The sequence below is a fragment of the Harpia harpyja genome, chromosome 6, assembly GCF_026419915.1.
Source record: "Harpia harpyja isolate bHarHar1 chromosome 6, bHarHar1 primary haplotype, whole genome shotgun sequence".
Taxonomy (NCBI): domain Eukaryota; kingdom Metazoa; phylum Chordata; class Aves; order Accipitriformes; family Accipitridae; genus Harpia; species Harpia harpyja.
This window is the reverse complement of record NC_068945.1, coordinates 42,552,691-42,569,366: the sequence shown is the minus strand read 5'-3', so window position 1 is coordinate 42,569,366 and position 16,676 is coordinate 42,552,691. Positions and strand designations below refer to the sequence as shown.

At 38.4% G+C, this 16,676-nt stretch overlaps 1 protein-coding gene across 9 annotated transcripts in view; it reads right to left on the bottom strand.

Moving 5' to 3' along the window:
- ST7 (suppression of tumorigenicity 7) overlaps nt 1–16,676 on the bottom strand; it is a 157,169-nt gene that overhangs the window by 27,062 nt on the left and 113,431 nt on the right. For all 9 annotated transcript variants that reach the window (XR_008235487.1, XR_008235486.1, XM_052788972.1 and 6 more), the window contains one exon: nt 9,656–9,770. Coding sequence is in view for 7 of the 9 variants with exons in the window: in XM_052788972.1 (XP_052644932.1) it covers nt 9,656–9,770 (115 nt within the window). In the remaining 2 variants the exon portion in view is untranslated. The remainder of the gene's footprint in view (nt 1–9,655; nt 9,771–16,676) is intronic.

Here is a 16,676-nt window from a genome sequence, read left to right as displayed (position 1 = left end):
ACCTGTGTTAATGACTGCTGGAACTGCTATTTAAGCAGCAACTGGGTTCATTAGAGAACTAATTCGAAGAGTGACTGACAGTGACATAATAAAAGAATTAATTACTTCATACATGAATGTATAGGTAACCTGAAATACGTGAATTTTTCCATAGTTCACAAAACATCTAAGTAATAGCTGAGGGCTATCTTATTCACTTTTCTTGTTTCCAGTCAGAAGCAGTGTCGTGGTTGTCTAATATGAATATGTGGCAGCTATACAAGTTAAGACAGCTATTTAAGTAATAATGGATTTGACGTGCAAGCAAACAGCCGTTAGATTTATTGCTGTTAAAGATCAACAGTAAAATAAGGTGTTTTGCCTCTTAAGGAAATCTTGGACCAAAACAGTCACCAGTCTCTGGCCATTTTATGCTGTTCCAGAGACACACAGGAGCCATAAACCTGACTTAATCCATTAGTTCAACTTAATTTATACCTGTTCTCTACTAGCAGGTTGGCACAAAGCATCCAAAAGGTAGAGAGAAATGCTGCTTAACAGACTTGAGTTATAGATTTGTTCCCACTGTTACAGAGAAGAATTGACTTCCACACTAGTAATCTACCCAGCAGACACATATTATACAGTGACTGAAATATTCCAGCACTAAAATGTTAAAGATTACAGCTAAATGAAAAAAAAAAAAACAAACAAACCAACACCCACTAAAGGCTGGATTCTGCAAACACTTCTGCACACTGCAGTATTATAGCTTCCTATAGTAAATAGCAAATACACAGCATAGCAAACACAAGGCACTGGAGTAGGCCCACTGAAAAAGTGAAGAGCAGCTGATCTGACTATTGTTCTAAGAAACTATCTATCCCTCAGTTTGTCATTAAAGTTGAATAGAAAGACAAAATTACCATAGATCTCAGTAACTTTAGGGTTAAGAGAAACTTGTGATTTACGGAACCCCAGTGCCTTGCAAGACAAGGCTCCAAAAAGGAGTTAAAGACGACAAGCAAGTCATATCTCAGCAGTCACTATCCTTCACTTACTAACAACCAAGCAACCAAGCAGAACGTTGTTCTGTTAGACAGAAAATGTTGCCAGAATGACTGAGGTACTTTGAAAATGCTACCTGTTAAATGTTCTCTATTGTCTTTTGATGCACTTGCACTTCAAGTATGAGATGTAAAGATCTTGTTGGAGGCTCCCCTATAATATATTCCAACTATAATTTCACTGGAGTATGTAATTGTAGTGACTAAAGTAATTAAAATCAACAGCATGCAAAGCAGTCTGGGTGATAGATATGTTAATTACTCCACTAATAAAAGCTAGCTACAGACACAGACATGAGCACATCTTCAATGACAGGAGGAGAAAATATTTATAAGCACCTTCAATAACTCTGCTTATATGAGGTTTTCCTTAATATTAGGAGTTAAAAGTTACTTCCAGTAAACAGAAATGACCTTTTTCAGAACATACTGGTCTCTGTCTTTCAGTATAAATCTTATTCATCAAATCATAAATGGAGTGAAAGGTAGGGGAATGGAAAAGGGAAAAAAAAACCACCAAGAAAACCAACGATGTGCTGTCATTTATAAGGTTTTCAATTGGTCAATAGAATACATTTATTTTCACCTTACCTGTAAGTGTTTCTCTGGGCCATCAAGCCACTATTACCTCACAGAGAATATTTATCCCTGCATCAGTTCAAACGCAGTAACATTGATTCAGGATCTGACCTTTACAAAATTTTGCATGAATGACACAAAACAAGAGGTCTGCCTAGAATTCCCTGGAAATACATTTTCCCAGGCAAGAGGCAAACTCCACATATTAAAAAAGGACAAAGAAAAGAATATTTGCCTGTACTTCTTTGAATAATGCAGTGAAAGCAACACTTCACTTTTCTATCCGTTTGAAGGAGCTGAAAACTAGGAGGAATCAAGAAGTCTGGAGCATGTAACTGATGTAGCAGAGGAAAAACAGTTGTTAAGCTGATGAAAGCTGCTTGCTCAACTTCAAAGAAAGCAGGTATGCCAGCCAAAGCCAGAATGACAGCAAGAAAATGGCAACTCAGCCATTAATACACAATCCATGAGGTTAAACAATGAGACCGCTCAACATATAAAAACCTCCAACCACATGTATAAAGGCTAGTTTCTGCATCAGATCGTTGATATTTAAATGGAGAAGGTTCAGTGGAAGTTGCATGGACCAAGTTGTGAGGATTATTACAATTCTTGGCTAAGAGATTAAGCTATCATACAGTAGGAACTGAGCTTGATACAGGGTTATATACTAAAACAAAACACCGTATCACAAAACAATATGTTCTACTAGGCAGTAAATGCTCCTGAGCTGGAAACATCGGTGCATATAGATTGCAGGATGATCCACAGTGAGCTGCTGGCATCTGTAAAGAAGGAAAATGTGGTGAGGTGAAGTAAGGCTCAGGTACACCACCTGAGTCATTCCTGCAGAAGAAATGGGATTTCTCAAGGAATGTTGTGTTCAAATCTGATGACCCATGGTCAAGAACAACAAAAGTAAACAGAAAGACTGGATTCTTTTTGTAACAATCCAAATTAAATAAAGTCTGAGAGAAGATACAACTGTTCCCTACGCATACCTGCAAAGAAAGGAAAAGGCTGCTTAGGTAAAGGATGATGTTGGCACAAGAATAAACAGTTCAGAATTAAATTTAGGCTGGAGATTATAAGAAGGTTTCTGAGAAGTGAATTTTTGAGGCAGATTTCCAGGTAGAATAGTGGGGCAAACAAAATAGCTAATTCTAGGACGGAGCTTGCTCAGATCATGGAAGGGGTAATATCATGTAGCGAATGCAACAGCAGGGGACCTGACTCACCCAGGAGGCCTCTTCCAGTACTATGCTCCTAATGAGCAAGCAGCAATTATTTGAGGATAATACCTACAGTCCCTTGGCAATGGAAGAAATACATACAAATATTCATGTTTATGTTGCTGTGGAGATAGCCCTCAGCAGATCCATGCCCACTTCCCTCCAAAAGTGTTTTGCTTTTTTTTGCTCCATATTAGACCATAAGTATTTGGTTCTGCTATATTCTCGTCAGATCACTACAATACTTTAAAATCCTCGTATAATTTAGGCTTCATCTCCAAAACTGGACCCTTGATTTTAGAGAAAAGCATAAAACAATTATGTCTGGTTACAACTTGAATTTAGCAAGGGAATCAAGTCTGAACTAGCCCTAGGAAATAGGTCCTCTGTCAGGAACCAAAGTGAAGTTTTTAAAAAATGACTGTGTCTAGCTCTGTGAGCCACCTGGCAAAATATCTTCACATATACTGTTTCCCACCCTCCTGTGATTACTTGTGGAGCTCCCACAATGTGCTGAAAGATGTGACTGCTATTCTGTTGTCAAAACCATCAGGACATTTTTGTCTAATAAGAACCGATATATCAATCTAAAAAAGGCTCTCCTTCTTCCTTATTGCTTGTGTCTTTAAACAGAATACAAAATAGTCTAGACTTAATTTATGAGCATTTTCTTTCAATTAGCCCCAGTCAGCCATGGGGAGGGTTAGGAAAGTGAATTCTTACTGATCATTTCCTTCTTAAGCAGTTGCTTGTGAGAGTGAACTAATGGAAAGATGCTATGGATAGAGACTTGCAACCATAATATCACTACTTCTCTGATTCAAGATATCCAGAATATGCCATATTTCATCTAAATAGGTCATGGCATCTATTGTTCTTACAGAATAGCAACTAAACCAAGAAATTATGAATCTGGATATGGACTGGTGCAACATCCGCTATCCAAGTCATCAGAAGGCGCTAAATGTTAAGAGACAGGCATGTTGCAATTGCTTTAGTCATTAATAAATGCAAAACCTAGGTCACTAATCAGAAGTTATTCCCTATTTTGACCCCAAAGTGCATGTTATTCCCAAGTCAACAATACAGATTTCTATGGGCATAACTTCAGATAGGTGAACAGTCTTATCAACATTAATAGGACTTAAAGATTTGCTGAAAATAAGCTGTAAATCTGGGGCCATAATCTGCACAGTAAGATTCTTCCAGTCAAACTGCTAGTTCTTCTTCATATAGCACTGGAGAGACACTACATTAAGCTGCTGGAATCATTCACATACTTCCAAATATGTAACTGAAAGTGTATCAACAAAATGGAAGAAGTTATGCAAAGAGGCAAAACAAAAAATGGTGGAATACAGGACACATATTGTGCTATGGCTTGGGGGTGAACCCCAGCTCTGATTTTCTCTCCCTCAGCCTGTCTGTAGACTCTAGTGTTTAAGTGATAGGCCAACACTTGCCCTGTCAGCACAGAACTCCCCCAGTTCTCTGCACCTGCAGGCTAGATTGTCAGCTCTTGCACAGGTGGTAGGAAGAATTGCTTAAGGGAAAGATTGAAAGTGTTCTAGCAAATAAGTATGTGCAGGCTGGATCAGTGATGACAGAAGAGAGACACAGTCATCTATAAAGACACAAATATTAAGGAAGAAAGTGAATTAAGCTGATACAAATGGTTAAAAGCAAGGGTAATGGGATGGAATTCAATATATGAACTGAACATCAGGGGAAAAACACTTTGTCAAAAAGATCTCATATCCTGTAGTATTATCTCCCATGAGAATAGTCATTGCGTTTTTCCACAAAAGGTGGTAGAAAACATGCTGGAAGGAGCAAAACTATGAACACAATGATCTAACGCTTACTTTGTGCTTGCAAAATAAAGCAGTTCCGATTCTCTCTACTTTTGACATTCTTCCTCAGTGGTGGGAAACGCCCCAATCAAACACAAACACATAGCCACTTGTATGTTAAAGCCTGGATTTTGGTCCCCTGATAGGATGGGAAAAAGATTTTGGCACAAACAAAAAGTGTTTATTTTGCCATGACCACAACTAAAACTTAAACTCTTCAGTTATGGAAAGATTTTGAGGGTCACTGCTGGTTGTAAACACTTCATATGCAACTGTTGCTGAGATGCATATCTCAGGGATCAGGCAGGTGTCAGCCCCTTTGATTTGACTAAGTTCAATGCTAAATGCATATAGAGGGGAAGGAATAATTTCTCCTATAGGAGATAAGAAAGAACAAGATTAGTATAATTAGTTTAGACTTTTTGTGCTTTTGCACAAGTGGGAGAAACAAAAAACCTCACAGAATCATATGGCAAAAAAAGAGACCAGATGGTATGAACAGACACAGAACTGATGCAGAGACCTAGTTGAAGTGACAAGTGATTTTGGTATGGAGGAAAGAAACCAGTTCTTAGAAGCAGAAGCTGAAAAAGATGTAATGGGAAAAAAGACAAACTAGATACTGGTGTTATACAAACTAGAGGTCTTACCTGATTTGTGTCTCTTGGAGAAGGTAGACTAGGCTTTGGTATGACCTTAACTAAAAGGAACTTTCTCTTAAGGTCTCTCTTTCAAAGAAACAAAAGGATTATAAAACAGTGTGCATGAGGTAATGGTTCCATACTGCCACTTGCTACATCTTTAACTCAGAAGAAAATCCTTTCTTGCACTTAGAACATCTACCCAGTTAGCTCCACCAGGTAGAACATCTGCTCAAAAATACCAAACATAATCATGGCAAGTAATGAGACTGATGGAGTGGAGCTGTGAACTCAAATACATACATATACACAAAAACCGTGGAGACCATAGCTAATATAACTGAAAACTCCATGCAATTGGTTCATCAATCTGCAACTCTCTACAAAAGAAATGTCTTCAAGTTCAATGTAAATAGAATTTACCCATTCATAAATCTGTAAGGACAAGAAGAAATTGGACAGAGGGGGACTGGAGAAAGAGAACTAGCTCTGAACAGGCTACATTTTAGAGAACTAATTTCTCTACTTTAACTGTTTGGATTTCACTAAGTTGAAAGTATTCCAAGACAAGACGCTGTTTCTAAGGTGTTTCTTGAAAGGCCTGCATTTTGATTTGACATTAAAGTACGATTCTTCAAAGTAAGCTGTTACCAAATAAAAAAGTGTCATTGCCTAGAGCAGAATGAGACCTTTTGTATTTAAAAACCACTTTCTTTCTATGTATCCTTTGGTCTAAATTATCTTCTCAAGTGAACTCTGAATTCGGGATTCTGTCTACATGGTGACATGGTCTTTCTCCTTCTTTGCAAGGGGGTAAGCGAAAGGGGAATCTGTATAAGGTGTTCCTCCTGCAAACCAGAAGGCTTATAGTCTCACTGGAAAACATTTTAAAAAAGGAAAGCAAGGACAGGTTTAGGGAGAAACCATTGCATCACTATGACTAAATACATAGGCATCCATTCTTTTTAAATCTGACTTTCATTTGCCAGAAAGGTCTGAGTTTTCACACAGTGCCCAGGTTACCAGATAATAACAATCAAAGCAACTGGCTGCCCAGGGAAGTTAATAAATCATTTGCTCTAAGCACCACAACAAGCAGACCTACTCTACTGGAAAACAATCCGTTTAAAAAGCAAGGGAAGAGGAGCAGAGAAACTTTATCTACTATGAATACCAGAAGCTTACTCCATCAAGAACAGTCTCTTTAGCAGTCATAACTATTTCTGCTGTAAATAACATGGATATGAGTTAAATCAGAGCCAAAAATCTTTTCAGAATTCAACAGTATTTAGGTCATCTGCACTCCATTGACAGACACTGAACTCTGAAACCATAATGATGTAGCTCAGCAACAGTGCATGCTGTCCCACTAATGAGGCCCTTTTTCCATGAATAATGAGTATGGACATCAGCTCTGTTGCCAGGTACATAATATAAACACAATTTAACACATGGCTTTTGGTAAAGCACTGTGTCTGCTTGCAGAGGCTGAGGTTTCGCATAATGTGATCCAACTTTTTAGCCCAGGGTGGGGGCAGACTGTTCAAGGAAATAATTTGTTCATATGTTATCAAAATACAATAAATCAGGTTTGGTCTTAGTCAAAAAAAGGCAGTGGAGTGGGACCTGCAGAAACTGCAGATAGGAAAGTATATGAGTTCATTGTTTTATATTCCAATAAATCTTACAACACATGAAGCTGATGAGTTCCAAAACGAGCTGAGACTCCCCGAGATGGGCCTTCTGAGACTCATGAACTGTAAGGGTTATACTGGTTAAGCCTGTGTTTGCTGAGTCCTTGTGCATACCTAGTGCATACACACACCTTTGTTTATATATGGCAAAGCATGAGTTGAAACTGCATGGGTCCAAACAGACAAAGTAAGAAGAGTTTTATTTTGAAAAGCCTCATTTGTTACATTTACGACCTCAGTTTTGACTCTATCAGATGCTTTCAAGAAAACAAAATGCACCTTCAAGTTTTATCAACTACCATGACACCAAGTGCCACCATGGTATTGTTTAAAACTAGGGATCACTCCTTTAGTATACAAAAGTAGAGCTGGCACAGGAGTTTAGTCTGAGATTTGGGAGGGCATGGCTTAACTCCCTGTTCTGTCATAGTTCTGCTATCTCCCAGGACTATTATCTCATAACTACATTAAAGACATAAGGGTGCCAACATCCTGTGGTGCCTGGGGCATAAAAATGTGCATTTCTATTTACTTGCTTCTTAACGTGCCAAAATAAAGTCCATGGGGGTCTACACCTGTGTCACAGGAATTACTGAAATACAAGAAGCTACAAGAAAGACGCTGATATTACCACTTTAATTGGAGATTTCTTCAACCAGACTAAGCACAACCAAGATCTCTCCCAGAGTCATTACTGCTACTGGATGGCAGTACTCAAGGGCCTGGGTGATATTTTGATCTCTGCTTAGAATGACTTAACTCCAGAAAGAGTTGAAAACATTCCAAGCTGGACTGGTAACAGTGAATATCACTAATGTTGCCTGTAATCAGCTGCTTATTTATCTTTTGTTAAATAACCCCAGCTCTGCCACAGTCTACTGCAGGGGGTCTCAAATTTGGCAGGATGATTGTGTTAGTATCAAGCCAGTGGTCTATTGCTAGCCTCATTAAAATTTATCTTAATTTCCTAAGTTGTAAGATGAACCCAGGCACCCAGGCAATGCAGCAGAGAATGTCAAATGAAGAGGAGGCAGAAGCCACAGAGAAAAGGGTAGATGGAAAAGATGCCTGATAAGACAGGAGCTGGAAAGTGGGTGAGGAGGTGTATTATGACCATCGCTGCCCTGAAGAGAAGACTGGGATAGGTAGTTAGAAGAGGCAGAAGAATGGAATTGGGAATGAGCAGTACTGGCTGAACAAGAAGCCTCTGGTAGGAACTGGGAGCAATAGGAAGCTGAAACTGACCATGCAAAAGAGAAGTAGAAGACAATTCAGTAGACAAATGAGACAGAAGATCAGCTAAGGGCAGGCTGGAAAAGATGCTAATTCCTTTAAAGAATCAAAGAGAAAGAGTGGCCAAAGCACTGTGGATATAGGCTCCAGAGCCCATATTGATAGGCGTTTATACAACAGTATCTCAAATGACGTCCATCTATATTTTCAAAAACTTTGCAAGTTACAAGCCTTAAAATCTCTGTTCAAAGAACACCAGAAAGGCTGTAAGAACTAGTAATTAAGAACATTTTAAAGGCTACAAGATCAACCTGGAGGAAGAGTTAAGAAACATCAAAATTAAGGCACCAATTTAACTTAATTCAGCTATTTGATTCATGTGTGTTATGATCTCATTTTTAGTTACATGATTACATTAATATTCCTGTCATAAACTCCCTTGCCATACTCCAGTGCAAAGAATGAGACTTTTCTGAGGATGAATGAGGATTGTATAGTGACACAACAGGAAACCGATAGCTGTACAATTCCTGATTCACTTACTGCAGAACCTGGAATGTGGATAGTGAGTAAGCTGGGGTCTGTAGAAAGAGGATGAAGAGTGGCACTGTGCAGGTTGATGAATGCTGCTCAAGAGAACTGGATTGTATTCCTGCTTCTGTCACAAAGTTTCTACACAATACAAGGAAAACCCACGTAACTTAAACTAAAAAAACGTATGCCAGTTGGTGCTTCTTACTCTGTCCTTTCTCCGTTTGAGACACTGGTATCTTGAATTCAAGTTCAAAGGGGTAGAGCTGAAGTCAGCAGGAGCTACGATTTGAATGTAAAAAGTGATGAAATGCTGCATAAACCAATGATCACTGAAAAATACTGAAAATTAACACGAAAAGTTCACCTAGTCTTCTGAGCTTTCCAAGTTTTCCCATAAGACATGAAGTATGCTGCTCACTAGACTGCTGTGAAGTTAAATCAATTAATGTTTGTAAAGCACTTGTATGCTACTAAGTCAACATTCATAGAAAAGTCCACAAGGGAACTGATAATTCTTTCTTCAGACAAGGTTTGAATAGCATGCAATAAAAAGTCTGCAGAACCTAAATAGTTGTTCTTTAAACATCCACAGAAAGCAAAGAAAGCACTGAAGAACTGCTAGTGAGATCCATTACCCTCCATTACCCTGTACCATGAATTAAGCATGGGTTGGCAGAAAAAATGCACAATGTTTAATCTTTGGATTAAGGACTGTGTAAGGGGACCTATGAAGCTCGTGCCAATCACCTTAATTACAGCGTTTCCTAAATTTAAAGGGCTTGACTTAGAAACATTGCTTCTGTGCGTACCATACAAAGAAATTATAAATATATATGAACTCACCATCATACTTCGCTAAGACTGCCTGGACATCTGCATACGCTTGCAGTTCCAACAAAGCCTCTAGCAGGTTTTCATGGATGTTGAACATGCTGAGCAGAGGAAACTCCTTCATCAACTAAAATCAATAACATATGAAAGGGTTAGATTATTAACATGGAAAAGGGTTTCTTGTTCAAAATGCACTGAAATAATCAACACGAAGTTAAAACCCCTCAGTTTCCCTTGTCCTTGGCTCTTGCCCAGAGTTCACTATTATCTCAGAAATTTCTGAGCTCTTAGTGGACACTGGGTCAGGTTTCTTGACAGGACATGCTTTGCATGGGATGTAATTAGTCAAATCCAAGAACACAGCTGCCTGAATATGTAACTCTCCTTCAATTAACAGGTTTCTTCAAAGTGAAGGAGGGTTATCTTATTGTACTGGAAAAGAATCTTCAACAATGGAGCTCCTGTATATCAGTAGTAAGTAATCCAGCACCTCTCTGGTATATTAGTAGAAAAAACAGAAAATACGTTGAAAAAATCAGAACAAAATCAAATCAGAGAAGCTTACATATATGCAACTATATTATCAAGTATGTGATATTAGCATTTGCAATCATGGATACTTTAGAATACAATTGCAATTGTGGCCAATATGACCCCCCCCAAAAAAAAACCCAAGAAAAGAAAGAAAAGGCAGCATCAATAGGAAAGGTAAAGTTTATACAAATCTAACACTATAACTAAAGACTCCATCTTGTATGACAAACTGCATGAAATGTGTAGTTAAAATAATCTGATCCTTTTACATGTAAGTGCCTTTACTTTACGAACTAACCCTTTGAGAGATACCAGGGATTTGTTCTTAGACATCCTCAGTTTCCATGTCTGCATAGATTCAAACGACTGAAACTGATATTCTATTGCATCTCCTTTTAGAAGCCACGCTTATTAGAAGCATCCATGTTTTTTACTGCAGAACTGATTAAATAATATTTTTTATTGTCAGAGTGATTCTCTAAAAAACTGAAGTCTTAAAAGATCCTTGCTTCCTTGTGTCCTCTTTATGGTTGTTATACCTTAACTGCATGATGTACATTCAGCAGAAAAAGGTCCCACACAATGTAGAACTAGGATAGCTGATACTACTGCTGTTCTTCAGGAACTTTGAGGGGAACACTATCATTTACAATCTCTCTGAGATGGTTTATGAGAACAAAAATACTATAACAAGCCAAGTAAAGAAAATGATACAAAGTCAGCCTTGCTCAATTTGAAAATACTAAGCTGGACCTGAAAACTCTGTCACTTAATATACCTATCTTTGAAGATATAAATAGAGAAACTGGTGAGAACCAGCAAATCTTAAGCTCACAAACAGGTAACATAAACAAAAATAAGCCAGGATTGAAACAAGAGCGGTGGAGGTTTACGAAGAACTTTAGAAAATGAGAAACAGGTAATGCACTAGAGCTTCTTCACTCTGTTAATTAAGAGACCTTAACAGGTCAACAGAGATGCAAAGCGCAGAGAATTTCTTCCTTGTGTTAATGGTCTGGCATAAGCTAATGTAAGAACTATTCTGACCTTAAGGGATAAGTCTGTCTAAATTTGGCTGTCTGGATAGTACTGACTTTGCTGCAGTTTGAGGATTATTAAAATATCAAAGGCAAGGACAGCAGTGTTTTGTTTAACTAATTATATAAATTTCTGGTGAGAATCATGATCACTGAGACAGCAGCTGAAAGAGCTCACTGAATTTTTTATGCTAGTGGCATGGGGATGGCCATAAAGCTCCTAGTTTCAATGGTAGGAGCTGATCCTGTGAAAAAGAACACAAACAAAACTGCACAGTTTGCAAGCTTTTCTCCTTCTCCAGTTTTCCAAAAAATGGGACCACAGGCCTTGGTGCTCATCTAGGTTAAGTGGAAGGATTTGACAATAAAATAAAAAGTTTTAAGTCATTGCTCATGAAGAAAAATAACTGCAGGTGAAAATTCACATAATTGGATTCATCAGTTAAGGATCCAACATAGAGCCTACTTCTCTTCATTCTTGTCCTTACTCACTATTGCATTTTTAACAGAGGAAGCTACTATTTGGCAGGAAAAAAGCATGACAGAATCTGGCCCTATGTAAATAGTGATTTAAAGTTCAGAATGAACATATTGCAAAGAAACCCCTCCAAGGGATTAAGAAAGATTATCCCTGCCCACTGGAAATGAAAAATGGCTGGCAGAATAACATTCCCTCCATCAGTGAAGAAAAGGGAAGAGCTGCAGCTAGTTATAGAGGTACTGTAGCCAGTAAAAGCTCTTACTCTGGTCCTCCATTTCTCACTGACATCACTCAGTGATTATTTTTTTTAATTTTAACTAGGTTCTGTCAGAGTGATAAACCCTGCCTAAGACAGCAGTAGAATAAAGGTCACTGTCTGGACTGCTAGGTCTCCAAACTGACAAGTGTTAATGAAGGTTTCACCTGTGAAAGGTCAAACGTTAAGAAGTCCAACCCAGTTATAACGAACTCAGTTGATATTGTAGCTACAAAAATAAAACACCTCAGCTATTCGAACACTGACTGTGCATAAACAACAGCACGTTTGCTATTAAAAAAAGAAAAGAAAAAGAAGAGAGGACATGAACTCATTTCTCTGTCATCTCAGGATGTAGAATATATAGTTTTCACTGCAAATAAATTTCAGTCACAGTAAAAATTTGTTCTTTGAGAAACTTCCCAGAAAGTAAAGCCACTTAAATGGAAGAATATTATGACAGGTCATCTTTTAGGCCTCACAGTGAAAGCAAACACTGGGGAAGAAAATAAGGCCACAAAGGTTGCAACATAGGCCTGCTGGATGGTCAGGGTAGGCCAAATACTGCGTCATGCTAAAGAGCAATGGAGAGCGGACCGTGAGCCTGCTCTCCTCCCCTCCCTAGTAGATGGAGAGGGAGGCTGGCTCATACTCCACACAGAGATGTAAAGATGGGCACATTATCCCTGAACACAAGATGAAAACGTACCCTCAAGTTCCCCAGACCCATACAGCATCAAGCTCTAATCTGGACTCTAGTTTAAGTGGCGCAGACTTCCCTTTGCACCCAAAGATTTATTTTCTGTGAAGTTACAGACTAACATTTACCAAATCATTTGGCTTATCAATTTTAATTCTCTTTAAGTCTCTACTGTAACCTGACAAATGCTTTCATTTGAGTGGCAAGCACTGCACTTAAAGAAAAGATGAAGGCTCTGTCATCATCTTTCTCCACACCTTAAGATATCAAGAAACAGTCATCAAATTCAGCACTCAAGATTTCTCACCAGAGCCGCTACAGCTTTTTACATAAACACTAGTTAGGACTGAAAGTTTCTTTCTAGAATTCCAGTTAGTTGGTTTCTCAGCTGGTATGAAAGAGCTGTGCTCCACTGAGCAAAGCTTGTTTTTATACCATAGGAAAAAAGACACCACACGGCTATGAATGTATTCCCTCCTTACAATGTAAGGGTGTTCAAACAATCATTGAACATATCATACCAAATCTATGTTCACAAGGATTTTACGTTGAACTTGTATTTGTCAAAATACTTTCTACTGATGAAATTCAGACCTGGGGCTGGGTTAGCCCATATTCTGCTCTAATTGCTCTGCACATTTGGGGGGAAATAGATACATATGTAGAAAGTGGAATTGCTTTTCATTGAAACATTCATTAGGTATACTGCAAATACACAGAAATAGTAGCTTTTGCAGATAAGTAATAATTTTTAATTTTTTAAGATAAATAATATTTTGGGAGTATAAGCTCACAGAAAAATTCTGGAAATAAGTCTGACACAATTGGATATCTTATCACTAGACCTGGGAGGGCCGTACTCCCAGACTCACCCCAGTCCAGATTGCAGGGCGTAGGTTCAATGGTTTTGTGAACAATGTGAAAACGTGATGATCACAAAATATGCTTTATGGTACAAGGAAATCCAAATCTGATTTATTGGATGAGGAACAAGTTTTATCTCCCAAAGAACATTTTAATGAAGAGAACTCCCTTCCCTGAGAATATCTCAGTCATCAGTATTTTCTCATTTAGATCTGATTTTTGAAACATTTTTAAGGAATGTAGCTTTAAGTGTTGCATCCGTTATTCTCCCTGTGATGACATTAACGTCATGCATCTGTTAGCAATGATACATTATTTGTGTAGAAAACCACTTTAAGCTACAGCTTATGCCTACGACTAGACCATGGGACTCAAGGGAATACAGAGGTGGATAAATGAATGATTTTATATATAACCTGGTGTTGACACATTCATTCTCCATTTGCATTACGGCTGTATGCATGGTCACATTTTACAGGCAGTGCATTCATTGCTGCTTATACTCATATCTTCTCAACAAACAAACAAAAACATTTTTAGATTAATGTATTCAGCTGAATGCATTCATAAATATGAAAAGTGAATTCAGCTTAAAATGAAGAAACAACAACAACAAGCAAACAAGGGAAATTCAATGCAAACAGTTGAACTGTTACAAACTTAATTCCTAGTGTATCTGTTCCCACAGTGCGTATCCGAAACAGTAAAATCTGTTTCCTAGAAGAGGAATGAGTGAGGCTGCCATCTTCCAGGTGCAACTGCCCACCACCATTGAAGAATGAAGCACACAGTATGGACAGCACTGTTATTTTCACAAGTGCTTTGCATAAACTGCTTTCTGGTATATCCATAAGAACTGTGAACTGAAAAGGTGGAAAAGGCAAAACTCCAAGCCATTTCTGAGTAGAAAACCAGAAACTTCCATTTCTGTGGGCTTTGTTGTCTACAGCTGAGCTTTCAGCTGTCTAAGCTCTGACTGAAGCTTACCCTGGGCTTGAGGCATTTGCAACATGTCACTTCACGTTGACTTTCTGATGTCTAATAAGATACACTACTGCTTAAGTTTTTCTCCTGGCCAGCTCACCTGGCAAGGACAGAAGGGAAGAAACGTTGTCAGCAGACTAAGGCTAGCACACAAAAAGGCTCCGGTAACAATGTCAGATGCTTAAAAATTAGGTTAACTTCTGGTCCTAAAAAGTGCAACTCATTCTAGAGTGGTCTCAATGTGAGTGGGATTCATGTGATGTAAACAGATGCTCTCATAGCTCTCGGAGTTGAAAAATTATCTGAAATACACTGGACCTACACAAATAAAAATTCTGCTTAATTACAGCAGAAGTAGGATTCTGTCATTTAATGCATTTCTCTGTGTGCCGCATTCCTTTTGGCAAATAATCACTGTTTTGTTTGGAAGAAGCTCCGCAGTTACTCTTTCACAGCTCAGAGACGATAGAAGCTAAGAAGCCAAATCTGCCAGATCCTGCTCTTTTGGAGCTTGGAAACTATTAGCAGTAGGATCCACATATTTTCATCCATGTGTGGAATTCAGGGAATTTGACATGTCATCTAATGGTTGAACTTCAGAGTGTCAGAAAAGAGATGCGGATCTAGTTTACACTAACTGTGGGATGGCACAGGTATAAAATTTGCTGACATTCTGTTTTTAATTTGCCAAATGTAAGTTTAGTCCTAGTGCTCCATAATATTCAGATAAAATGACTTCTCTTTAATGTAGGATTAACAATGAGTCAATAAAGTGAAAAATATCTTACCAAATATGCAAACTCTAAGGAAATATGCTAGAACATGCAGCCTTTATGTTCTCTCTTAATTGGAGGATTAAAGCCTTCAGAGTATGACTTGAGTTCTTTAAGGAGTATAATTATGAAAATGCTGTTATTTGGACTGTGTTGTAAAAATGCATGTATTTCAGGAATAAAGAGAATTTTAAAGGCAGACGTGGCATGAAACCAGAAGAGCGCAAGTTGTTCCAGATGTACATTTACTACTGAACAATCACATCACATAAAAGTAGTAAGTGATAAATTAATGTTTGTTATATCAAAGATTAGTAACTTTACAAAGCATAAAAATAAAGTCAGTATTCATAGCTCCCTTAAAAAACATTCCTTTATCTGCATCATCCCCAAGTACTTTTAGCAGAAACTTTGCCATATTTTTAGAAGTAGATTTTTAAATGAAATTAAAGTGAGGAAATTATCTAATAGCTCAAAAATGAACTAGGAGATTCCAGAGAGATGGAAGAGCATAATTAAAGGACAATACAAAGCCCCTGAACATGGAGTGATGCAAGAGGGCAGACAAAAAGAAGTCCAAGTTACCAGGGCTCCTAACAAGACTATGTGACTATATTCTAAGACTACATTCTAACTTAATAGAATTGCAATGCTGGAAACCCATAATTTATATGAGAAACATTATTATAGGGTGTCGTGGTTTAACCCCAGCCAGCAACTAAACACCATGCAGCTGCTCACTCACTCCCCCCCACCCAGTGGGATGGGGGAGAAAATCAGGAAAAGAAGCAAAACCCCTGGGTTGAGATAAGAACGGTTTAATAGAACAGAAAAGAAGAAACTAATAATGATAATGATAACACTAATAAAATGACAACAGCAATAATGAAAGGATTGGAATGTACAAATCATGTGCAGTGTAATTGCTCACCACCTGCCGACCGACACCCAGCCAGTCCCCAAGCGGCGATTCCCCACCCCCCAGTTCCTATACTAGATGGGACGTCCCATGGTATGGAATACACCGTTGGCCACTTTGGGCCAGCTGCCCTGGCTGTGTCCTGTGCCAACTTCTTGTGCCCCTCCAGCTTTCTCGCTGGCTGGGCATGAGAAGCTGAAAAATCCTTGACTTTAGTCTAAACACTACTGAGCAACAACTGAAAACATCAGCGTGTTATCAACATTCTTCACATACTGAACTCAAAACATAGCACTGTACCAGCTACTAGGAAGACAGTTAACTCTATCCCAGCTGAAACCAGGACATAGGGTTTAGGCAGCAGTCATTAAATTTCTAGTTTTTGAGGGTTTTGTGCAGGATCACAGTCATGACAAAAAGTGAGAGATCTGAGTCACATGCAGGTAAAGGGAAGGAATAAAACCCATCAGGGGAATCACAGGAGT